The sequence below is a fragment of the Artemia sp. Qi Xiang Cuo genome, chromosome 21, assembly GCF_049724085.1.
Source record: "Artemia sp. Qi Xiang Cuo chromosome 21, ASM4972408v1, whole genome shotgun sequence".
In the NCBI taxonomy this organism is placed as follows: domain Eukaryota; kingdom Metazoa; phylum Arthropoda; class Branchiopoda; order Anostraca; family Artemiidae; genus Artemia; species Artemia sp. Qi Xiang Cuo.
The window spans coordinates 3,332,473-3,358,760 of NC_142814.1; the positions used below are offsets into that span (position 1 = coordinate 3,332,473).

At 36.8% G+C, this 26,288-nt stretch overlaps 3 protein-coding genes across 3 annotated transcripts in view; 1 reads left to right on the forward strand and 2 right to left on the reverse strand.

Annotated features, from left to right (window-relative positions):
• The window catches only part of LOC148939157 (uncharacterized), a 459,905-nt gene that overhangs the window by 51,885 nt on the left and 381,732 nt on the right, over positions 1-26,288 (reverse strand). The gene's annotated exons all lie outside the window — the stretch shown is intronic.
• Positions 19,524-20,276, forward strand: LOC148939160 (uncharacterized). The gene has a single exon (XM_089107247.1). The coding sequence runs from the start codon at positions 19,524-19,526 to the stop codon at positions 20,274-20,276; it is 753 nt and encodes a 250-aa protein (XP_088963373.1).
• The window catches only part of LOC148939161 (uncharacterized), a 105,841-nt gene continuing 102,116 nt past the window's right edge, over positions 22,564-26,288 (reverse strand). The window contains exon 11 of the mRNA XM_089106756.1: positions 22,564-24,062. Coding sequence (XP_088962882.1) covers positions 23,899-24,062 — 164 coding nt within the window. The 3' untranslated portion in view covers positions 22,564-23,898. The remainder of the gene's footprint in view (positions 24,063-26,288) is intronic.

The following is a 26,288-nucleotide window of genomic DNA, read 5'->3' on the forward strand; positions in this document are numbered from 1 at the left end:
GACTACAGACACATGTACATGTAGACTACATCCTCGTATCTAGACGTTGGAAAACGTCTGTCCTAAACACAGTCACGCTAGCTGGTGGCGACTTTGACAGCGACCACTCGCTTGCCATGTCTAGGTTCAAAACAAGACTTAAAACAGCATGAAAGTTATCTCAGAAAACCCCCAAGTTTCGAGTAGATCTACTGAAAGACGAACACACATGTATGACATATATCACCATTCTATCCGAAAAAAATTCGGAGCTCACGTCGAGATCTCCACCTATCCTGTCTAAGGAAGATATTGACAACCTGGTGACTAGCAGCACAAAAATCATATGTGATGTTGCTCATTCCACACTGGGTACCCAAAAATAACATTCAGAATCCTTGGATAACAGACGAGATCACTTCACTCTACGACGAAAAGCGCCAACTCACGAACAAGCATGATAAAGAAAGTAGGGACCGATACAAGCAACTCAAACGAGCTGTTGAGAAATCCATCAGACGTGCTCATCGTGCTTTTATTAAAGAAACGTATGATCAATGTGAATCGGCCTTCAAGAAAGGAGACCCCCACTACATGTATAGAAGAGTGCGGGAATTGGCCAAAAAGAAGGACATCAAAGCGTTCTCCCTTCTCGACGAACATGGAAACCAAATACAATCCACAGACGGAATCCGCTCACGATGGAAAAACCATTTTAAAAAAAAACTGAATCTAGACATCGACCCAGACACTACAATTCTCAACACTGTCTCTATAACCTCTACAGATCCAAGTCTTCCCCCTCTTCAATCTAAAATAGAAGCAGCTATCAGAGACTTGAGACCAAACAAAGCTGTTGGCCCCGATGGACTCCAGCCGGAACTACTGAAAGTAAACTGCAAACCACTCCTTGAAATTTACTACAAAATTGCCACAGCTGCTTGGGAAAAATGTCACTTCCCCTCACCCTGGTGCTAAGCCACGATAATCCCCCTGCATAAGAAAGGCTCTAAAGCTGTCTGCGACAACTACCGCCCAATAAATCTTACCAGCCACGCAGGAAAAATCCTCACAAGAGTCATGATCGGGCGTATACCAGCCATTTCCTCAATGGTCATTCCGGAATACCAAGCCGGCTTCCGACCTAATAGATCAACAATTGATCAGATATTCACTGTTCGGCAGATCATGGAAAAGTATAGCGAACTTGGCCGCAGCATCTACCACCTTTTCAAAGACTTTAAACAAGCTTTTGATTGGATATGGAGAGAAGGTCTATGGCACATCCTTCTTCACTTTGGCATCCCATCCAACCTGATCTCGCTGATCAAAGACATGTATAAGAAGTTCAGTAGCCGCGTCATAACTCGAGAAGAACTTACCAAGAGCTTCAAAACCTCTACTGGAGTACTTCAAGGTTGCCTAATATCACCGGAGCTGTTCAATCTCTTCCTAACTGTAGCCCTTTCACTCACAGATAACCCGCCTGGCGCCCTTGTCGGAGGAGTGGTGATAAACAAACTGGCATATGCTGATGACATAGTCCTAATAGCCGAGTCCCTTCAAGATCTACAATCTCAGGCTAACAGCGTTCACTCGTCCACCAACCTCTTCGGGATGGCAATCAACACCTCAAAAACGAAAGCCATGCGCTGTTCACGCAAATTCGATTCACATGTAAATCTCAGCCTTCAGCTTGGTGAAGGTACCATTGAGTGGGTGGAAGGCTTCGCCTACCTTGGGAGCTTACTTACTTATGATAACAACCAACTCAAAGACATCAAGAGACGCCTGACACTTGCAAACTCCAGTTTTAAAGCTCTGAGGCCCATCTGGAGGACTAAGAACTTAACAACAACTCTCAAAACGAGACTCTTCTACTCCCTCATTATTCCGATCGCCATCTATGCCTGTGAATCCTGGACGCTTAAAACAGACGATGAACGCCACCTAGCTGCGTTTTAAACCAAATCCCTACGACGCATCGCTGGTATCACCATCCATGACAGAATCTCCAACTCCAAGCTTCTCCATAATCTGAAAGTCAAATTTATAATACTGGACAAAATAAAACTACAACTACTCAAATGGCTTGTACATACCCAACGCATGGCTAGCACTCGTCTCCCGAAGATAGCCTTCGATGGACGAGTACACGGTTCTCGACCCAGAGTTCGCCCTCCGAAGAGTTGGAAAGAAAACTTCTCACCTTACAACCTGCCACAACTCTACCGCCTGGCCGACAACAGAAGCACCTACAGGAGGCACATCAATGAACTGGTTAAAGAAGAGGCCCCAATACGACCTTCAAGGACGGATGGGACATAAGTAAGTAAGTAGTAAGTAAGTAAGTAAGTATTAACTTTTATTTATCAGGTCAACTAGAGGATGTATATAACTAAATTAAACACTACTATTTGTGTCATGATTTTCAAAAGTGTTTATGCTGTTAAAAATTGCTGAAAAGGTATCTCCAGCACATAAACTGCAGGCCAAACTATAAATTCTTAAAGGAAAACTGTATAGATTCAAACCATTATTTTCTTTTTTCCTGAAAAAGACTGTGTCAATATGAAACGAACAAAAATTAATTAAAAAACCTTTTTCCGCAAAATAAGAATTTCAAAAAAAGTAAAGAACTCAATTAAACAAAAATTAACAAAAATAGAATCAAATAATCTTCCAAGCATATAACTACCGCAGATCAGTGTCAATAAATGAATGAAACCTAAACAAACAGAAACTACAATAAATAACAGAGTCAAAATCTAAACGAGCAGAAATAATATGACTAGGGTTCAAAACCCCCATGCTTTCTAAAAGCCAGAATATAAATAGGACTTCACTGAAAAAAATCTTTTAAATGTTTTCACTTTTATAACTTTAAGAAATCAAAAATTAATTACTATATCAGCTGATATATAATTAAGAATAAATATCAGCATATGTAAATTAAAATGACAATGCCCATTCATTTGAATGTTTTTCAATAGAGTAAAAACTATATTCTAGCTTTTAGAAAGCATAGGGGTTTTGAACCCTACTCACATTAATTTGTGCTCGTTCTGAGTCAAATAATCAGATAATATAACATAAACGATCACCTCTAAGAAGTATATGGCGATTAAATGAAAGTGAAGAGAGACAACAAAAATCCAACGAATATTTCAACCGTATATAAGAAGGCATTTTCAGATTTTTTCATTAAGCTAAATTAGCTATATTAATCAAACTGGTTAATTGACTAAGGTACGTGATATGATTTATTGATACTGATTTGTGGTAGTTTTATGCTTGGTATATTAGTTGATTCTATTTTTGTTCGTTTTTGGTTTAATGGAGTTCTTTAATTTTTTTTAAGAAATCTATTTTATGGGAAAAGTTTTTTTTAATTAATAATAAGAGCAGTATGGCCTTTGCTATAGGCAACGCTATAGCATTGCCTCGGAAAATGTTGCCATGTGCGAGTACCTTACTTTCGACTCTTTGTCTCCCTCACTTGTAATACCCCCTGGTATGGAAAACGATTTCTGTCCACTCTGTGGAGTCTTTTAGGTGGTTGGGTATCAATGTTACTAAGAACTTACGTTCTTTACGTTCTCGGCTGATTTCCGCCTCAAAGATGAAAATTCAGGTTGGTTATTTGTTAATTTTTGCCAACAGAGGTAAATATAATCGAAAGGTATTTTGCAAATTATTTTCTGCGTTTTGTGATCATTCGATTCTTTATCTTTCCAGGTTATATCCTCAGTTAAATAAGAAGGATATTTCCTTTTTGCGTCTTCAGTATTTCCGATATTGTAAATTTATTCTTTTTCTCCCTCCATGGTACCGCAATGGGAAGATACTGTCAAAATTTGGAATAACTGATGTTATTCTTAAGCCGCCGTGCCGCCGACTGCCGTGGTAAGTAAGCCGCCGTAAGCCGCCGGCTGCTGTACTAAGTAGGCTTTCGGATATTAAAAAAGTAAGCTTCCTCCATTGTTTTGAAAGGATATATTTTTCACAATTTGTGCTTTTCTTTTCTTTTTTACATACGTTTTACCTCGCTATTTGCATTTTTGCTTAGTAAATAAAATACTACTACTACTACTACTACTACTAGAAACTCACTGCAGCACCAAGCCGCCTGAGGCGAACACAGCTACGCACGCTCCTCCTCCATCCCAATCTATTAAAAGCATCCCTTTTCACACCCGCCCATGAAGTTCCCATTTCCTTTAAATCTTTCTTTATGACGTCCTCCCATCCCAAACGAGGACGACCTGTTTTCCGTTTATCCCTAGACAGTTGGCGGAAAAGAACAATCTTCGGCAATCTGTCTTCCTTCATCCACACAACGTGCCCTAGCCACCTCAACCTTTCTTTAATTATAGCCCAAGAGGGCGGTATTGAACCACAATTTTCGTATAGCCTATTGTTTGAAATACGGTCAGTCAATCGGGTACCAAGAACAATCCTTTAGCGATTTCTCTGGAAAACATCTAACAAATCTTCATCCACTTTTCGGAGCGCCCATGCTTCAGAGCCATATTTGACCACTGTCATCACTGTAGCTTCTAATATTCTTCGTCTTCTTCTATTTAACAACAGGCGGGCTTTTCAGTAGTACTATTCCTTTTGCTTTGCTCTGTGGGCTACAGGGCTACTGGCTTGATTGCCTCATATTTATTGGATATTTTCAGATATCTTTCAGTAAATCTTTTGACTCTAGGAGTTCAATTATGAGAAGGTAGATGTTTATTTCTATGCTCTGTGTGCAGGTATAGTTGGCTAGGCTCTTGGCTGATAATGAGATTTTGTGGTGTTTGAAGCATTTTAACACTTTACTAAGCAAGGTATGTTGTGCAGACGTCAGCATATAACATTCAAATAGGCAATGGTCAATTGTTTCATTATTCATATTACAATGCCTGCAAAAAGGGGACAGGGGAATTGAACCACTTGAATTAGAAAACTTATATGAGAATGCAAGAAAATTTAGTCCATTTGCGCCAGAATAAATTCTATGGTAAATTTTATAAAAACACTTATTGGGAAAGAGGGAAAGGATAGGATTATTTTTATTAAAATTAATCTCTGATAGCCTCCAACGGTAAATATTTCTACTCGGGATTGGTCTGCCACTTGGCTGATCAATATTTATAGCATTTTTTCTATTTCATCAACCTGGTGATTACCACTTATGCCAGAGTGGCTAGGAATATACTGAAAATAAGTTCTTATGCCACTTGAAGCAACTTTATCTATAATACTGAGACAATGATAAGTGTCAATGTCCAACTTATACTGAGGAGCTGAGGCCAGCAGCTCAAGACTTGATAAAGAGTCGGAATATACTATAATAATATTTGAACTTGCAATCATATGTTGGTTTTCCTTAAGGTGTTCTAATGCCATGATCATGGCATTTAACTCAGCAAACATTATAGATACATTGTTATATAATTTCTTTCCCATTGTAATTTTCAGATGAGGAAGAAAAACACCACTTGCTACCTTCTCATTCATTTTTGACCCATCAACAAATATTTGGAAGCTGTTTTTATAAGTAATTGTATTAAGTTCGGCAAATTTTTTATGGACAAAAGCAATGGGGGTTATATCTTTATTCCACTTTGAGAAATCAGTATTTATTATGGGAATTGACCAATTCCATGGAGGGGATTGGGGGAAAGTAGGTGCAATAGACTTTGCTGGTACAGGGTACTTCTTCTGAATATTGGCATACTCATCTGCAATGACTCTATACATGACTGGATTTCGTAACTAATTATTTAGGGTGTGTGAGCTATTTGATTAAGTTTTTGTAAGATGTTTTATCAAAAGAAAGCTACGTATCTTTCTTCGTGTTGTAATTCAACACTCTATAAGTAGGATCTTGGTCTTTATGGGTTTCCTAATTCCAAATATGAGATGTTTTATGTCGTTTTGTGCTGTTCCAATTTTTTGCACCTGGGTCTTTGCATATGCCCCATAAATGATAATCCCTTAGTCAATACGGGGTCTTATATGTGATTAAATAAAAAAAACTAGTTTTTTTAACTGAAAGTAAGGAGCGACATTAAAACTTAAAACGAACAGAAATTATTCCGCATACGAAAGGAGCTGTCCCCTACTCAACGCCTCGCTCTTTACGCTAAAGTTTGACTCTGTCTCACAACTTTAATTTTTAAAACAATAAAAACTTTAGCGTAAAGAGCGAGGCGTTGAAGGGGGGAAAGCCCCTTTCGTATACGGAATAATTTCTGTTCGTTTAAAGTTTTAATGTCGCTCCTTACTTTCAGTTAAAAAAACTAGTTTTTTTTATTTAATTTTTGAACGTTTTTGAATAAATGCAGGTTTTGATCTTGGTTAACAGTACATAAATAATTAAAACAAAGTTTTCATATTAATTTACTTTTATTTGGTTAAATGGCTTTCTCTAAACTTGTTTCATTTTATTTACGAACGTTTTTATTAGTAATAAATATGCGTAACTTACGAATTAACTTACGTAACGAACTTCTATATTCATATATTTTTAATACGTATATTAGGGGGTTCGCCCCCTAGTCAATACCTTGCTCTTTAAGCGAAAGTTCGAATTTTGATCCAATTCTTTAAAAATGACCGCTTAATCCCAGAGGCCGTTAATTATAATAAATAGCTCTTATGAAAGTACTAAAAAATATCTGGCTTAAAGAGTGAGGTATTGACTAGGGGGTGAACCCAATCATATATGTAATATTTTCTGTTTGTTTAATGTTTTGATGTTGCTGCTGTTGCAGTTGAAAAACTTTTTTTTTTATATTTAATTTCTGATCTTTTTTTAAATAATGCTGGGAAGTCCGGCGTCCCCTTCATAGCAATGTCCCTTCCCCCATGAAAACTTCCTTCATGGAAAGATCCTCCTACATAACCCCTGACCCCAGGCACGTACGCAGGAATTTGTCTCGGGGAGGGGGCAATTTTTTTCGGGGGGGGGGGGGGCAAATCCTTCAAACCCATTATTCTGTGAGAAAAATCGGAAAATTATGGGAAAATGAAAAAATTGTGAGATTTCGGGGGGGGGGGGGGTTAGAGGGCCCTGAGGCCCCCCTCCCTGCGTACGTCCCTGCCCCCCCTCTCACTACCAGGAAAAATATCCCCTGAAAACGTCTGTACTGTATACTTCCCAATAACCAATACTATATGTTAACATTGTGTAAAGTTCATAACTTTCAGCCCTCCTCCCTGGAACTTCGGGGGATTAAGTCATCCTAAAAGACATACTTATAATATTTTCGAACATGTTGAACAATATGATTGTCTCCAAATTTTGATCAGATGACTTTGGGAAAACAATTAACGTTGGAGGGGACCTAGGTGCCCTCAATTTTTTTTTTGGTCACTTAAAAGGAAGACTAAAAATTTTAACTTTAGGTCCAACAAACCTTCTCACGATATTTTAGGACCACTGGGTTGATACGATTATCCCTGAGGAAAAAAACAACATAAACATGCACCCGGGATCTTTCTTCTGGCATAAAATGCAAAGTTCCACAGTTTTGTAGATAGGAGCTTGAAACCTCTACAGTTGGGTTCTCTGATACGCGGAATATGATGGTGTGATTTTCATTAAGGCTTTATATTTCTTAGAGGGTCTTTCCCCCTTTTTTCGAAAATCAGCCAAGTTTCCTCAGGCGCGTAACTTTTGATGGGTAGGATTAAACTTGATGAAACTTATATATTTGAAATCGGCATTAACCTCCAATTCTTTTGATGTATCTATTTGTATCAAAATAACCGTTTTCTAGAGTTTCGGTTACCATTGAGCCGGGTCCCAATAACCAATAACATTGGGTAAAGTTAATAACTTTCAGCCCTCCTCCTGGGGGATTCAAGGGGTTAAGTCATCCTAAAAGACATAGTTATAATATTTTCGACCATGCTGAACAAAATGGCAATCTCAAAATTTTGATCGGGTGACTTTGGGAAAAAAATGAGCATGGGAGGGGGCCTAGTTGCCCTCCATTTTTTTGGTCACTTAAAAAGGGCACTAGAACTTTTAATTTCCGTTCCAATGAGCCCTCGCACGATATTCTAGCACCACTGGGTCGATACGATCACCCCTGGAAAAAAAAAGAAAAAAAAAAAAAAAGAAAAAAACAAATAAACACGCATCCGTGATCTTTCTTCTGGAAAAAAATGTACTAGAACTTTTAATTTCCATTCCAATCAGCCCTCCCACGATATTTTAGGACCACTGGGTCGATACGATCACCCCTGGGAAAAAAAATAAACATAAACACGCACCCGTGATCTTTCTTCTGGCAAAAAATGCAAAATTCCACATTTTTGTAGATAGGAGCTTGAAAATTCTACAGTAGGGTTCTCTGATACACTGAATATGATGGTGTGATTTTCATTAAGGTTCTATAATATTTAGGGGGTCTTTACCCCTTTTTTCGAAAATCAGCCAAATTTTCTCAGGCGCGTTACTTTTGATAGGTAAGATTAAACTTGATGAAACTTATATATTTGAAATCAGAATTAAAATATGATTCTTTTGATGTATCTATTGGTATCAAAATTCCGTTTTTTAGAGTTTTGGTTACCATTGAGCCGGGTCGCTCCTTACCTACAGTTCGTTACCACGAACTGTTTGATTTGTAAAAATGGAGTAAGGTTTTCTCCTTACAGCCCCAGGGTGTGGAAAGAAGTCTTTTTAGTATATTTGTTTTTCTATTGCATTTTTTTATTGTGTATGTGATGTGGAGGTGGAAATTAAGTTTTTGGTCAAGCATGAGACCTAGGTAATTAATATGATTGTCTTCTGGAATAGTTGTTCCATTTAGAGTTAGTTTTGCATTAACATGGTTCCGCTTTCGGTGAAATTAGATTATTTTTGACTTGGTAGGTGCAATGGGTAAATCTGAATGTTGAGAGAATTTTTCAAATTGGAAAAGTGAATTTTGCAGATTTGACTGTACTATCTCAAAGATTTTTCCAGATGACCCTATTAGCAGATCATCAGCATATTATAGATTCGGTTGGGGGAGGTTCATGTCCCAGAGATATAGGGCAAAAATGAGGCAACTGAGTACTGCTCCCTGAGGTAGGCCTTTGGTTATTGTCTTTTGGAGTAAAGAGGCTGAACCAATACAAACAATGAAACTTCGCACTTCTATGAAAGATTTTATGAAAGATACTAGGTTGGGCGATAGTCCAAGGTTTGCAAGTTTGTTTAAAAGGGTTTGGTGGTTCACATTGTCATATGCCCCTTCAAAATCTAGGAAAGCTGCAACTAGGACATTATTTTTTGAGAATGATTCATTTATTGTATTTGTTAGCAAAATGAAAGAATCTGTTGAGGAGTGGTGTTTCCTGAATCCAGTTAGAGTGTGAGGGATCATATAATTTTTTTCAACAAACCAGAGGAGTCTGTAATAGATCATTTTCTCCATTATTTTCCCCATCACAGGAGTAATCATTATGGGCCTATAGGACTCAGGATTATCTTTGGGTTTATTTTTCTTTAGGATTGGTAGGAGGGACGAACATTTCCAATATTGGGGAACATAGAAGATGCCCAAGCGTGATTATAACAGTTTAGCAGTTCCTGTTTGTATGAAGGGGTGAGGTTGTTTATCCATGTAGGGTGTATATTGTCACAACTGCTGCTAGTTTTTGTCCTAATATGATGTATTACATTATCCATTTCCTGGATTGAAAATGGACTAGTTGTATACTCGGATCCTGAGCGTGGTTGGTAACTTGGGTTCACAGGAAGTTGGGATATTTTGCTTCGATTATTTGATGTTAGCTTATTAACAAATAGAGTTGCAAATAGCTTAGCTTTTTCATTATCATTGTGATAATGGGTATTATTATGTATAAGCTCATACAGGCGTGGGTAGGGGGAAGTCTTTTTCCCACAGATGTGGCTTATGACTTTATGTATAATTGGCTCATGTGTCTCTCTGGAGAGATTTTTTGCAAAATTATTCCAGTATTTATATTTAGCATCTATTATAGTCCTTTTTAAATTAGATTCTTCTTGTAATTTTTTTAAATATGTAGATGGTGTTGGTTTTTTTATAAATGTTCTCCTAGCTTCCTTCTTTGTGTTCCATTTTTTTGGCACTCATTTGTACACTATGCTTCAGGACTATGTCTAGGGAACGTTGTTTTGGATGTTGTCTTGGGGATAGCTTGATTAACTTTATTTATTTGTGAAGATGCCAAGACTTCCACATGTGTGTCAACTGTTGTGTTTGAGATGCATGAATTTTGGGTGAAACTTGTAATTTCATCATTTAGCTTATTTTGGGACATAGACCAATTTGCATTAGTGTTGATATATTTTGAGGTGTGTGATCGGGTTTCAGCAGGTTCATTTAGGGAGCAAACTATAGCAAAGTGGTCAGTACATAGACTATCAATTTTATTTATACAAATTTTATTCAAAATATTTAAAGACACAATTTGTAGGTCAATTGTAGAAAATCTACCATTTTTGGGGTTGAAATATGTATTCAGGTTTGGAGGGGTAGCAACAGCTAATTCAATATTATTTGAAGTCATATTCTCAATCAATTTACCAGCTTTATTTGCTGGTTTATTCCCCCACAAAAGGCCGTGGGCATTGAAATCTCCGCAAATAATGATATTTTTTAACATATTAGAATTATTTATATAATTAAAGAAATCCATGGCATCTGTAGTTTGGCCATTAGGGTTATAAAAGCTTATTATGTAGGTTTTTGTATTATTCAGCCAAACACTGATACCAATTGCATCAACATCATTAGCAAAATCTGGAAAGTTGATGCCACAGAATTTTATATTATTTTTAACTATTAAAGCTACTCCACCTCCTTTTCTCTCTGATGATTTATCCTTTCTCAGGATAGTATATCCCAGAGATTTAGTTTGTTAATTTTCGGTTAAATGAGTTTCCTGGAGGCAAGCAATATTAATGGAATTATTATTCATAAAAGATATTAGTTCATTTAACTTATTTTCTGTGAGTGATCTTACGTTCCATTGGAGTATTGATATGTGTTGTGCTGTTGATTTATTTTTCATATGACTGTGTACCAATGTTCAGCTTTGTTAAAAGTAAAGCAAGATCTTTTTTTGCTTGAATGAACATATCATCAGGGATGTAGATTTTTGCCAATTCTGCGATGATTTTTGTTTTCTGTAGTTGATGTATGTTCATGGCCTGAACTGCAGTACAGTTTAGAATGAATAAGCATATATTTGGGGATTGCATGTTTGGTTGTGCATCCTGTTTGTCAGTTAAGGGATTAATTCCTGGTAGTTTTTCTGGTTTGTTTCTTCTTGAGAGGAGGGGCAAGGCTGACCTCATCTCACCGGGCAAGGAGGCTTGTTGACTTGGTGATTCCTTCTGATAGGGATGTTAGCTAGGGGGCTTAGAGGATGGTGTTTTATACGGTGTACTTGATGCATTGGGGGCGATTGACTTGGGGGTTTTGATTGGTTTCATTACGGACTTTATGTGGTATTGTTGGGCAGCATTCGCTTCCATTGTTACAAATGGGTATGGAATGGCCTTCTCTGTTGCTTTTTGAAGTGTTAGTGCTCTTTTCTTATATGCAGGGCATAGTTATTTATTGGTAGATTCATGTGGGCCTTTGCAATTGATACATGTAGGCTGAGTGTAGTTGCCAGGTGTCAATTCTTTGGGATGGAGTGCTTCACAATGAATACACGCTCGAGCAATTTTAGTTCATTTATTTATTTTTTTACCGAGCTTGGAACATTTCAGGCACTCCGGGGCCTTTGATTTGCATCCCCTTTGCAGTTTGATTTGCCCAAATAGGGATAACTCTTCTGGGATGTTGATTGTTTCCTTCAGTGTAAATGAGACACATCAATTTGTTTTTTGGCCATTTAAACTGTATTTATCAAGTTGGATAACATCTTCAACTGGGATTGTGTTGCCAGCCCCATCTGAGAGCCCTTCTCTTAACTCCTGAATGGGTATTTCTGGGGGAACATTATAAACTACTATTTTTGTTGGGGATTCTTTTGGGTTTCATTTAGATGCATTAATTGGAGTATTCGGAAGGGATATTAGATTAATTATTGTGTCTGCTGATTTTTGATCTTGGACAGCTATTACAAGGGATCTTCCACAGTGAACATTAATAGAAAACATTGATTTTATCAGTTTAAAATTGCAACCCTTATTGCAGTAATCTTTTTTATTTCAAACGGGGTAATTACAGAATTTTCATAGTTAATTCCTTAGTTTTGGGATGGAGGATTTGGGGTGGGAAGGGGGGATAATGTTTTTGATTGGGGAGAATTTTTTCTTTTTTTAGAGCTTCTAGAAAGGACCTCTTTAAATCCATTATCATCATTTATAGTGACATTAGCCCCTACACTGATCATTGTCCTATTCTCAGTATTGGAGCTATCATGTGAACTTTGTGATAGTGAGCTTGACCAGTAAATTTAGGTATCAGTTTCACTGGTATTTGGGGTGGAATCTGGGGGGTCTTTTTTTTAGAGGGCTTCATAGCATTGCCTATTGGAAAAAGCTTTAAACTAAAAAAAAAAACTAAAACAAGAATGGGTAACACAGTGATAACAAACCCTTTGCACTCTACTATGGGGAAAGTTTCAGGATAAAAAAAACACCACAGTATGGCCCTGAAGAGGTTTTGAGCACGATTTGTTTAGTACAACTACTGATTAATTGAGATAATAATTCACAAGAAATTTAGTTTAAATTTCTTTAAATGTTGCTGCTGTGTTGTGTGAAAGATATTCTAATCTTTGTTTGCAGACTTATCTTCCTATTCTTCCATAGTTTTTTAACTGTGAAAAAACACCCTGAACCTTGGCTATTCTACTTTTGACATCTTCACTGCTCCCACCATCTTTACTATTAATACTACCAAGGTAAGTGAAGCTGTCCACCTGATCAATCTTTTCATTACCCAACTTCACCTTTTCATCTTCACTTATTCCTGGCCTTAGTGACTTAGTCTTCTTAACATTAATTTTCAAACCTATTCTAGCACCCTGAACTCGCAAAACCTCTAAAAGTTTATTCATTTTACTCACACTTTCGTCTAGGATGCTTGTATCATTAGAATAATCTAATTCCAGGATACTTTTTCCTCTCCATTTGATTTCGTGCTCTCCCATTGCCTTTCCTGTTCTCCTTAAGACAAAGTCCATCAAAATAATTCATAAAGAAGGGGATAGAACACAACCCTGCTTAACCCCTGATTTAATACAAAACCAGCTGGTAACCTCATTTCCTATTTTAACCACAGCAGCGTTATTCTCGTACATAGCACTAATAACTTTAATGTATTTGTCTGGTTTAATGTATCAACAGAATAGAACGCTTGCTCATAATCTATAAAACTGAGGACCAAAGGTGTTTGAAAATTCAGGCACTTCTCAATTATTAACCTAAGAGTGAAAATTTGGTCGACACATCCTCTAACTTTCCTAAGACCACAATATTCTTCTCTCCTAACTTTGTCTGCAGCATCTCTCAGTCTAAAAAGTATCATATTACTAAGTAATTTACTACCTACAGAAACCAGACAGATCCCTCGATAATTACCACACTCACTTTTATCACCTTTCTTATTAAGAAGCTCATTTACCACCCTATCAGCACCTGGAGCCTTATTATTAAGGTTTTCCTAAAATCGTTAGGTACTTCCCCTTTTTCAAAAATCATATTCATAATCTTCAGTAACTTATTTCTAACCTCAGAGCGACCATATTTAAGAAAATCATTTACAACCCTATCAGCAACTGGAGCCTTATTATTTTTTAGTCCTTTTAGTACTGTCGCTAATTCCTCCTCATAAAACAAATCTTCCTTCACATCCAATGTATCACAAACTTTTTCATTTTCCTCTATATCTCTTCCTTCAACTCTATCGCGGTTAAGCAAATTATCAACATGTTCAGCCCATCTCTCTTTAGTTTTTTCCTTATCGCTAATTGCGACCCCATTCCTATCTTTAACTCTCAAGTTTAGTATTCAACTGTTCCTGGAAAGTGTGTCTCAAATTCTTATCCTGGAGTCTACCAACATCATAACTTCCCGGGATGTAGTTACCCTTCCGATATTTCAGGAAGGCCAGAACACTGTCTTTACTTAAAATTTGTATTTTGAGTGATTTTTTATTTGTCATATCATTAACAACAATATTTAAAATCAATATCACAAGGCTAACAAATGTTTCTAAATATAAGTGGTGATACCACCCCACTCCCTCTCAAACCCAGTGAATGGCTTGAGTGTCATTTGGGTAAAAGATAAGGGGGTGGTAGCCATACTCTTTTTATTAGTAATTTCTGTTCATTTAAATTTGAATTGAATATTCAGTTTGTTTCTTGTTCTTTTAAGGATTCATTTGTTCGTCGACAGCAGTATCCGTTATTTTTATAATTGATATGCTTTTTCGACTTAATTTCTTTTCCTTTTGGGTGTCATTGTTTCATTGGTAGCAATTTTAGTTATTTTAAGTTTGAATTATATTATGACTTTATTTTTATTGTCTTAGGTTTTAATATGAATCTTTGATTTTCTTCGAAAAACCTATTTTTCAGAAAAAAATTTCTTTAAATTAATTTCTATTCAATTTGCATAGTTTTATTGTCAATTAAAAAAAATATATTTACAAGGTTTCTTTATTTTGTTTTGGCTGAAGTATTATCATGTAATTAAATATTTGGTTTAATATAATAAAAATATGGGGTGCAAATTAAATATTGGACAAAACTTGAATATTCGTTCCTCAATAATCTCTAGTTTGTGCAAACAATTTTTAGTAATAGTTTTACTATAGAAGTTTGTGCTTAAATATTTTTTAGGGTTAAAGCAATTTTGACTCCCAGCCTATAGACACCTTTGTTTATAAACACATCAAAACAATGTATTTTTGGAAAAATAACTTTATATAAAAATATCCTGAGTACACTGAGTTACCTTCTCAGTGAGTGCCACCCCCAGGCAGCTCAGGTTTGTTCCCAGGTGGCCGAGAGGGGAAAGTCCTCTAGATATGAGGGATTCCTTCGAATAACCAATAAAAAGGCGCGGAACAAGGGGGACCCAGTTCCTGGGGGTCCTTAAACATAACTGGGATCCCTAACTGTGGGGCCAAACACAGTTAAGGAGGAACTAAGGCCCCTTTTATGGTTCTGTGCTGGACCCACCGGCGTGTGGACACGTCCCGACAGAGTCAAATCCTAGTGCCAGCTATAGGTAAATAGTCAGCGAGCAGAAAGCTGTGAAGGCGGAGTACTCTCAAAATGGAGGAAATCAGCCACCTACAAAGGACAGAGAGGAGTGGCTTGACGCAGCCCTATAATAGCTATGAAACCCTCTTCTTTTAAATTAAATGGATCAGTTGCAAACAAAGAGACGAAACCGTGCTACCGCTTCTGGGGTAACCGACGGAAGGCAAGATATAATAGCAATGATAATGATAATGTAACCGCTTTCGGGGGAGCCGACAATCTGATGACTTCAGGCGAAGATATGCGAACTCGGCAGATGATAACGAATCCCATAGAGGATGATAGCACTTTACCAGGAGAAAGCCCTATCTTGACCCTGAAAGCCCCATTCTACCTGGATACTTTGAATGTGCGAACTTTGGCAAAGACTGGGAAACTAGATCTAATTGTAAAAGAGCTCGAGAGGTACAGATAGGACGTTATTAGCCTCTCGGAAACTCACTCACCTGGTTCAGGAAAACAACGATGCGGTGAGATCATGCTTTCGTACTCTGGTAGATCTGATGGCAAACACCGACAAGGCGTTGGCTTTCTCCTGACACGCAAAGCAAAGCGCGTACTCATAGCCACAAAGTTTGTCTCAGAGCGCCTTATGATGATTGGGCTGTGAGAGAAAGTACAAAACATCACCGTCATCTAAGTGTACGCCCCCGACTCCTCAAGACCTGATGAAGAAGTTGACACCTTCTATCAACAACTTCAGTCTCTAACTGATGAAGTCCCAAAGAAAGATCTCCTCGTAGTAAAGGGTGACTTCAATGCTATCGCCAGAGAAGCTAGACAACCTGACAGTGATGTCATAGGCAGATTTGGTCTTTGGAGGTGAAACGCAAGTGGGGAGCGTCCACTTGAGTTCTGCAGGGATAATGATGTCTTTGTTATGAACTCAATGTTCAAACATAGAAAGAGAAGAAAAGCAACTTGGATATCCCCAGATGGAACGACGACAAATCTGATCGATTAAGTCCTCATCTCAAAACGGTGGAAGTCATCTGTCACAACTACCGCCGCCTTGCCTGGAGGAGATTTCGATTCGGAGCATGTCATTGTAATGAGAACATTGGCAAAACTCCGATTCAAAACCCTTCCTGTAAAGAAAAAAGAAGATCCAAATATTTCGCACCGATAAACTCAAAGAACCCACTACACGCACATCTTTCCTGCAGTCACTAGAAGGAAGTCTTGGTCCTGTACTTGAGTCACTCCTGTCGACCATAACCCCTGACATCTTAGATGCCCTACTTGAGAAACTGAACCCAACATTCATAGATACAGCTAACGAAATCTTAGGCCACAAACCTAAAACAGAGACGCCTTGTACCACAGATGATATTCTATATATTTGTGACAAAAAGCGACAGGTTTGCAACAAGCAGGACCGAGAAAGTAGGGACATGTATAAGCGGATACAGCGGACTGTAAACAAAAAGATTAGTACAACCCTCAGAGATTACATACGGGAGAAGTGCTAGTCCTGTGAAAAGGATTTCAAATCAGGAAACAGCCACAGAATGTACAAAACAGTCAAAGAACTCTCCACGAAAAAGTCCACCATCGCTGCTAGCGTCCTGGACAAGGGCGGTAAGCACCTCAGTGACAGCGAGGCTATTAAAGACAGACCGAAAAGCCACTTAGAAGAGAAACTCAATCCGCTTCTTACCTGAAACCCTACTGTGCTATCAGGATTCCCCAAATTTGAATGCGACCCTAGCCCCCCACCTTTAATAAGTTAAGTAAAAGAGGCCATTCACAGTCTCAAGATAAATAAAACCCCAGGTCCTGATGGTATCCCTACAGAGATGCTTAAAGTAGGGTCTCCTCTGCTAAAGGGCCTACTTCATTAATTCCCTAAGGACCTACCATTTGCCAAAAGCTTGGGCTAAGGCAGTCATTGTACCGCTCCACAAGAAAGGCCCTAACACGACTGTGAGAATTACCAGCCCTTAAACCTTACAAGTCATCCAGCTAATTTCATAACAAGGATCCTTCTAAACCAAATCAGAGCCATAACAGACCATACAATCAGCGCCATATAATCAGCGACTATCAGGCTGGCTTTGCCCTGGAAGGTCTACCACCGACCAGATCTTTGTAGTGAGGCATCTCACATAAAGGTACCTTGAGTCTGGCAAAGAAATCCTCCAACTATTCATGGATTTTAAGCAGGCCTTCGATCTAGTATGGTGAAATGGACTTTGGCATATACTAGCCCACTATGGCGTTCCTGAAAATATAGTCAATATAGTAAAAAATTAGTATGACAATTACCGTAGCTGTTTTCAGACCCCAGAAGGCCAAACAGAAGAGTTCGCTACAAATTCGGGCGTGCTACAAGGTTGCATGCTTTCACCGCAACTTTTCAGGCTCTTTTTACATGCCATACTGTCCCTGCTTGAGAACAATGTAGGAGTGACCGTTAACGGTACAAAAATACAAGCCCAAGCCTCCGAACTTGAAACAGCCGCAAATAGCTTTGGTATGTTCATAAGCCCAAAGAAAACCAAAGCCATGCGCACCACAAAAGACCCAAACCCATCCCCTGCTCATGTCGTAGTAAGTGGTGAAGAAGTCGGATCGGTTACCAAGTTCGTGTACCTAGTTCGTGTACCTAATATCTTCAAACAGCAACTGCTCCGACGACATAAAACGAAGACTTGCCCTAGGAAATGCAAGCTTCAATAGGCTACTCCCCTACTTTAAAAAGAAACACCTATCTATGCAACTGAAACTTCGACTTTTCGACTCTCTAATCATACCTGTTGCCATGTACGCCTGCGAAGAGTGAACACTGAAGGTCGAAGATGAACGTAGAATTTCGGCTTCGAGACAAAATGCCTCTGACGCATTACCGGAATCACATGCTAAGACAGAGTCTCGAACGACGACCTTCAGAAGCAGCTGAAGCGGGAAACTAATATTCTCCAAAACGTGTGCCTGCAGCAACTTAGGTGGATGGGCCACATACAGCAAATGGAGAACTTGCGCCTGCCAAAAGTTGCCTTCCAAGGAAGGGTCCATGGTAGCCGCCTACCTGAAAGACCTAGGAAGAGATGGCGTGAAAACTTCGGAAGTGACCTCTTATGTCTTCCTAGACAAGCTGACCACCGGTATTTGTATAGGAAACTGATCTAGGAACGTGTGAAGACTATGGCCCCAACGTGAACCTTGAGGACGTCCGGGACATAAGTCAAGTAAGTAAGTCAAGTTCGTCTGTTTGAAAAAATACATGCCAAGGTCATTTTTCTAAGATTTATCTGTTTTTTTTTTTTTGTCTGAAAAAAGGATTTCACAAATCAATGCAATAAGATTTTCCCCCCTTAATATTTAAGCAGATAAGCATAACGATTTTTAATTTTAGGCCTAAGAATTAATATAACCACATTTTAATTCCAAAGCGTATTGTTCTCGTTAAGGTGTCCTTGGTCCAGTCTATTTACTTAGAAAGTTTCAGGTCAATCAGGGAAAAACAATATTGGGCCTATTTGCAGAGATATTGCTATTTTGACAGCCTGATACACATAGTGTCACTTGATTTACCTTTTCTCCCCTCCACCAAGTAAAAATGTTAGATTCATTTGACCATTCTTCCCCCAACTCTATCTGAAAGTTATAAGCTTCCAAGCTATCTCCAAGATATTTTGGATAGCGTCTTTTGACTTACTCGGGTACGAGTGTCGTTTTCAGACTATAACAAGCTGATTAGCTGATTAGACAGCCAAGACTATATTTATGTCAGCCTTTTCTACTGAAACCTATCGTGTTAACAGCAGATATTTTACATGATTATCCTAAGGCTCATTGTCCCTTGGTCTTAGGGCGTGATGTCAACCCCACAGGCATACATATTCGACCTTTTGGTGTTTCTGAACAAAATGACTACTTTAAAGTTTGATCCAGTTTCATATGCGTTATGCTGGGGCCAAGTAACAGAAAAAAAGGCAGAGGAGAGAGACTGGTTGCCCTCTAATCACTTTCGATCATAAACTGTGAAATAACACTTTTAATTTCTAATCTAACACGGCCCTGCTAAGTTTTTACAGCCAACTTCCATGCGAGCCGAAGGAAATAAGATTTTTCTCTTTTCGTATTCCATTTTAAGAAGAATCAAAGTTGTTTCGATTTTTCCTTCTGGATTGGGGTTTCCTTACCCCAGGGATTAAAGGATTAAGTTTTGAGCCAATCTGAAAAAAGTTTTGACAGCCCTTTAGGCTGCTAAATTAAATTTGTCAAGAGTAAAACAGGAATGTATTCTATCACCATTACTTTTTGTAATAATGGTTGATTACATCCTGTGGAACAACGGGACAAAAGGCATCAGATTAAGCCCTGAAGTCCAGGTCAATGATATTGACTTAGCAGACGAATTAACAGTGCTTGATTCAAGCAAAAAGCAGCTTAAAGAATTAATTGACGAGATCACGGTAAAGGCAAACCATCTTGGCTTACGCATGAATGATGAGAAAACCAAATGCATGGTGACTAGTGACTCTCCTCTGTCCATTAAATATGGCGACCAAAATGTTAAGCAAGTTGTCCAGTTCAAACATCTGGGAAGTATCATTGAGAACACCGGCTATATAGTGAAAGAGATACTCATCAGAATAGGACAGGCAAATGGCGCCTTCAACAAACTACGTCAAGTTAGGAGATCTCAGAGATTTTCTCTACACCTAAAGCTACGCCTTTTCAACAGCAATGTTATGCCAATACTACTCTACGCAGCAGAAACATGTCTTCGTAGAATATTGAACATCCACTGGTCACAAAAGGTGACAAACCAGTCCGTCCGTGAAATGACCCAACAGCCTCTAATAACCGACATCATCAAGGTGGAGTCAGAAGGTGGATATATTTGGGCCACGTCCTACATATGGATCCAAAAGCCGCTTTACACTGGCAACCATCAGGAACTCGCAGCTGGGAAAGACCCAGAAACACACTGCACCGGACCAACCAAAGAGATCTACGAAACCTGCACACCGCTGTTCTACCGGAATGGGAGGACATCACTGCAGCAGCAAACATGAAGGAAGATTGGCGGCTCCTCCTTGATGCCCTGGGTGCCTCAGGAGGCACAGGCGGATCTAAGGTCTAAACTATTATTTCGATTAATTTTAATGGTAAAATTGTAATTTGAATGGTAATTTTAATGGTCTAAACTATTATTTCGATTAATTTTAATGGTAAAAGTTTATTGCAAAAAACAAATAAAAACGAATTTCGAAAAATAGACAAAATCCCTTGAAAATGGTGTCAGATCAAAATGAAAACTACACCACTGAAATTTTCAGTGTCCAAAACTCCATACGAGAAAGTTATAACCCTCCTACTTGAACAATACGAAAAATCACTTTTTTTGCATAGGTATCACTGATGCATCTATCAAATCCTATTATCAAAATATTATTTACAGAATTAACTAGTTCATCTTTATGAAGGTTGTACCAGCACAGAAAAAGACTGCGACCCATTATATAAAAGAAATGCTGCTTTCCTCTACTAGGATATATAGTAGTATTCTAGTCCAAGTTGTATTATTCTAGAGACAAGCTAAGGCATGGAAAAAAAAATAACAACGGCCAATAAGCAAAACAAATTTATTTCAAGCAGAAAATCCAATAAAAAAGGAAAAAACAACGGAATATCCCATTACAAATCCCCATAAGATGAGCGAATACAAGTTAATAATTAACTGGCAGAACATGGTATAAAATTCAATAAAAAACAAGAAAAAACACAAGAATCCATCACCCCCAGCCTTATATACAATAATGCATTACACACACATTATCAAAATAGACATAATAGGACTGATAAAATTATTAGTACAACACTTTAAACTGGACATTACAATATAGCGACCATTTTGCTTTCGGAAAGAATTCACATACAGTGACTCAATTATTTATTGTTTTTCAAACTACTTACCTAGAATTTTGGATCGGAAATCAATTTATATTTTTCTATTAGAAACCTATTTCTATTTAATCTACGTTTATAAGCTTTAATATTTATAGTTGTTTTGTCGTTTCAAATTTCATGTCCATACGAAATTTCCATACACCCATGGACGCTGATAGTTGGATACCAGGAGGGTCAATTGACCCCTGGGAAACAAACCCGCATCAAAATATGCACAAAACAGGAAAAGAGCAAATATTACAGCTTGAATCTCGGTAAAAAATCCCCATGTGTCACTGGCCCCCTCCCCCTGGGAATTTTGTTGGTGGTGCTCATGAATGGACTCAATACAATAGGCTTTTTGCAATAAGAATGTCTCTAAGGTTTATCTTCCCTATGATAGTTTCGATATGCTATTTTTCTTAATAAAATATTATTTAATTATTATCTTTTTGATAATAATCAATAAGAAATTGATTATTATTTATATGTTAAAGTTATGATTTGTTATCTAAAGTCAAGGAAGTTACAATTAAAACACCCCAACCCAGAACAATAAAAATTTTCCACTGGCACCATTTGTAAGGGTCCTCGTATTTTGCCACTGGGCTGGAAGTACAATTTTTTCTAGAACTCCTGGACACATCTTATTCAAATTATCAAATAATCTTGGTTTCTCATAAAAAAAACACAACTTTTTTTTTATTTATCCCTCATGAAGAAACGCCTGCGCTCATGAATGATCTTTTTTTTTTTAATTCGTTAGGTTAAAAAAAATGATATAAATAAATCAATAACTTGACATTCTAATATACGTTTAACTCAAAACAATTTTTTGACACTGTAATAACTCTTTGGTAGCATCGGACTGATATTTTTCTAAGTTATGATTAATAAGGGATGACCCTTAGAAATTATCTAGTGACTATGGCTAAAAAGCCACCGTTTCTGAGTGGATGAAACACTGGACTTGTAATCCAGTGATGTTAGATTAGGGGTGTTGCCAATCCTTTGGCTTCGGGTGGGGCTATGAGGTCTGACTCTGCAAGCTTAGCTCCTGTGAATCAGGGGAGCTTACAACTAAACATATTCCTTCGAAACACCAAGACTTGCCAGGCAAGGCAGATATGGTAAGGTATATAAGGTTGCCAGGTGACGCAGAGAACGTTTGGAAGGGAGAATCACAATGACTATCAGTAACAATAATTCCTTTATAAAATAAAAAACATAAGTCAGATTTTGTAAAATTACAGAATCTGACTTATCTTTTCGTAATAAAATGCATCAATTTACTTTGTAAATGGCTGAAAACAAATTCATAGTTTCACGGTAAAAACAGCTGTAATTCATTAACGGAGATTTAAAGGTCTTTTACCCTTGTCTGGGTTACCTTTATTTTATTTTTTTTTGGGGGGGGGGGAGACTGCGCCCTGGAATAATTTTTCTGTAAATTAGGTTCGTTTTGGCCTAAAAACGTATTGCCGCAAGCTTCAAACTGATCAGGGACAAAACTTGTTCTTACTCAATATAATAGCACTTTAAGTGAGGAGAGGGAATTGATTATGGTCAATTAGTCGATCATCGGTTGAGAAAAACAATTGTTGACTATTTTAGGACAATATGGACTCAATAGACTCAACTTTTGGGCATATGGACTCGACAGCGCAAAAATTAAGACAATTGAAATTAAAACAGGTAAAAAAAATTAACACTAAACTAAACAGTCTTTTTCTACTCTCTCAAACTTACAAGAATAAAAGAACATTGGCGGAAATACTAAAATTAAATAAAACAAAAAAATTCAAACATTAAACATGAAAAATGGCATAAAGCATACATGAGAAAACAAGTATAAGCACAGATAAAAAAAAATGGACGGAAGTTTTTATTGCCGGAAAAAAAGAACAAAGTAATATGAAGGCTTCCAGATGTGAAGTTGAAATATTTTTATTTTTTGTAGTATTTAAAAAAACTCCAAATGTTTACTTTATAATTGACAGATTTACACATTATAATATTCTAATTCATTTGTAACGATTTAAAGCTGAATTTATATTTTTATAGACTTTTAGCTTCAAAAATGGATATTAAATTTGGTACACATGGACTTGAAGCTGAATTTATATATTGCTGTATATATTGCTGGATCTAAAACGAATTTATGTTTTATTGGCATGTAGCTTAAAAAGTATGTATGAAGTTAGGCATTTATGAGCCCGAAGGTGAATTTGTGATTTTCTGAATATCCAAATTGCTGAATTACTATAGTGTAATTAACATAATACATAATTTATGTACAATATAATTTATGCTTCCAGCGCACAGCGCTTAAACGTTCATATCAATCTAGATTTGTATGAGCTTAAAGCTGTATTTATATTTTTCTTAATTTATATTTTGCAGAATTTAAGGTTGAAGTTTTATGTTGTGGACGCGTTGCCTACAATATATATTTATAAAGTTAGGTATCTTATATTTCTGAATTAAAATATTACTGATTTTAAAGCTAAATTTATATTTTGTAGGTGCGTACCTTGAAATATACACATAAAGCTAAGTATGAGGAACCTTAAGCTTAATTTATATTTTTTTGGAATTTACATATTGCTGAATTTTAAAATGAACTAATATTCTGTAGGCACGTAGCTTAAAACATATATACAAAGCTAGGGATGTATATATCACTCTAGCTGTAGTAAATAGCGAATGTTGCTTGGCACTGGAAATATTTACTAGTTTGGAATAAATTCAGCTATGCTGAGATTTTGAAAAATTATGAAAGTTACTATGATTGTAAGCTCGGTAGAAATCCTCTGAATTTGAGAGTTTAAGCAGTACTTGGAAGCGACGTGCTCTTATGAAGGAAATGACACATGCAGTTCCAAAGACAAGAAGGAGTAGAGATATTAAACCTAAAACACAAATTAAATATTTAGCAATGAAGGTGACGTACAATACTCTTTGCATCCCCTTGACCCCTAAAATTTTTAACTCTTTGGACTCATATTAGATTTATTCATACCTAGAAACTGAAATAATCTAAGAGGCAGAAACATATTTTCCCAATGTTGCCACATTTGCCAGTGTTGCGACAGAACTGTGAAGGCAAATAAGCAAAACTGACTCTAAATTTGACAACAGTTTTTGTCCATTGAATTGAAAGTCTACTAAAAATCAAAAAGAAAATGGCGATGTTGAAGAACATTTTGAAAACATTCAGGAAGCATATGGTGTTCTCAAATGTCCCGAAAGGAGATTGTGAGAATCAAATAATGTTGCCACATTTGCCAGTGTTGCGACAGAACTGTGAAGGCAAATAAGCAAAACTGACTCTAAATTTGACAACAGTTTTTGTCCATTGAATTGAAAGTCTACTAAAAATCAAAAAGAAAATGGCGATGTTGAAGAACATTTTGAAAACATTCAGGAAGCATATGGTGTTCTCAAATGTCCCGAAAGGAGATTGTGAGAATCAAATAATTTTGTAGCATGAGTTTACCATCTTATTTAAATTATCCTAAACTAGATGTTATCAGAAATTTCATCAGATTTCATTAGTCAATACAATTAAATATGAAGAAATTAAGATAATGCTCCAGCTGTCCTTACCTAAAACTTTGTCAAATGCACATACATGAGATTTTGAGAATATTAAAATGTCACAGGTAGAATTTCAGCATCTAGCTTTTAATTGTCCTAATATAGATTTCAAAAGTAAATGACGCCAGATTTCACAATCAATAAATTTAATATGTAGAGCTTGTGGTTATGTACCAGCAGCCTCTACTTAAAAATGTGGCTTGACTTAAAAATACAGATGGCATGAATTAAAGTCTACCAAAATTCAAAAAATATGCAGATTGGTCAAATATACACACCCATGAAATTTTGAGAATATGAAAATTTCACAACTAGAATTTCCACATCTATCTTTAAATTATCCTAAAGGAGATTTCAAGATAGATCTAATTAAAAAAAGGTTTGGACCCAGGCAGTCCCAAAAAATATGTAGCAGTGGAGTCATCAGACCTAAAAAAAAAACACGTTCAAATATTTAGCAATTACGGTGAAGTACAAGCTATCTACTACTACTAACAACTTACTGCAGCACCAAGCCACATGAGGCCATCACAGCTTTGCACGCTTCTCCATCTCAAACATTACCGCTTTTACCTATCGGTACAAGCTATCGGTACCTAAGTAAAAACATAGTTTTGACTTGAAATATTAAAAAAAAAACTAAAAAAGTTTTCATTTGATGGTTTGACTAAATCTGCTTAAATACTGGAAGTGTATAGCATTCCCAAACGTCAACAAAGGAGATTGAAAATTACACAAATTTTTAGAATGAATTTCACCATCTAATTAAAATTATTCTAGAGTATATCTTATCAGTAAATTTTATCAGTAAATAAGTTTAAATATTTAAATTAAGGTTTTGCAACAGCTAATGGCACCTAAAACAATGTTGTAAACGATGTTGGAGATAATGATAGCGTGACTAAACGTCTACTTGGATTTGGGAAGTATATAGCATTATCAAACCTACACAAAAGACATTTTAAGATTTTAAACATTCCACAGGAGGAACTTCACTATCTAATTTAAAGTTATCCTAAAGGAGATTTTATCTGTAAATTCCATTAGATTTCATCAATAAATAAATTCAAATACGTAGAAATTAAGGTCATGCACCAGCTATATCCACCTTAAAGCATAGCTTTGACTAAAAATAAAGATGTTTTAAGGTAAATTCGATTAAAATTTATTGATTTTAAGGTAGATTTAAAAAATAAATGGAATCAAATTTTGCAATAAATAAATCTGAATCCTTAGAGCTTAAGGATATGCACCAGCTATCTCCACCTAAAACTATAATTATTTCCAAAAAAATATAGGCGGTTGGACTTAGAGTCTACAGAAATTCAAAAAATGTCAAATGCAAACATATACGCACAGGAGATGCTGAGAATACTAAAATTTTAGAATACATCTACAAAAAATGGCATTGACAAAAAATAAAGATGGAATAGACTTAGACTTTTTTTTTAAATAAAAAAAATTTATAGACTTAGAGTCTATTAAAAGTCAAAAAGAGTATAACACTGTCAAGTGTATATACATGATATTGATAAGAA

Coding starts and splice junctions, on each gene's coding strand:
- LOC148939160 (XM_089107247.1), top strand. CDS start 19,524: ATGGTTGATTACATCCTGTGGAACAACGGGACAAAAGGCATCAGATTA.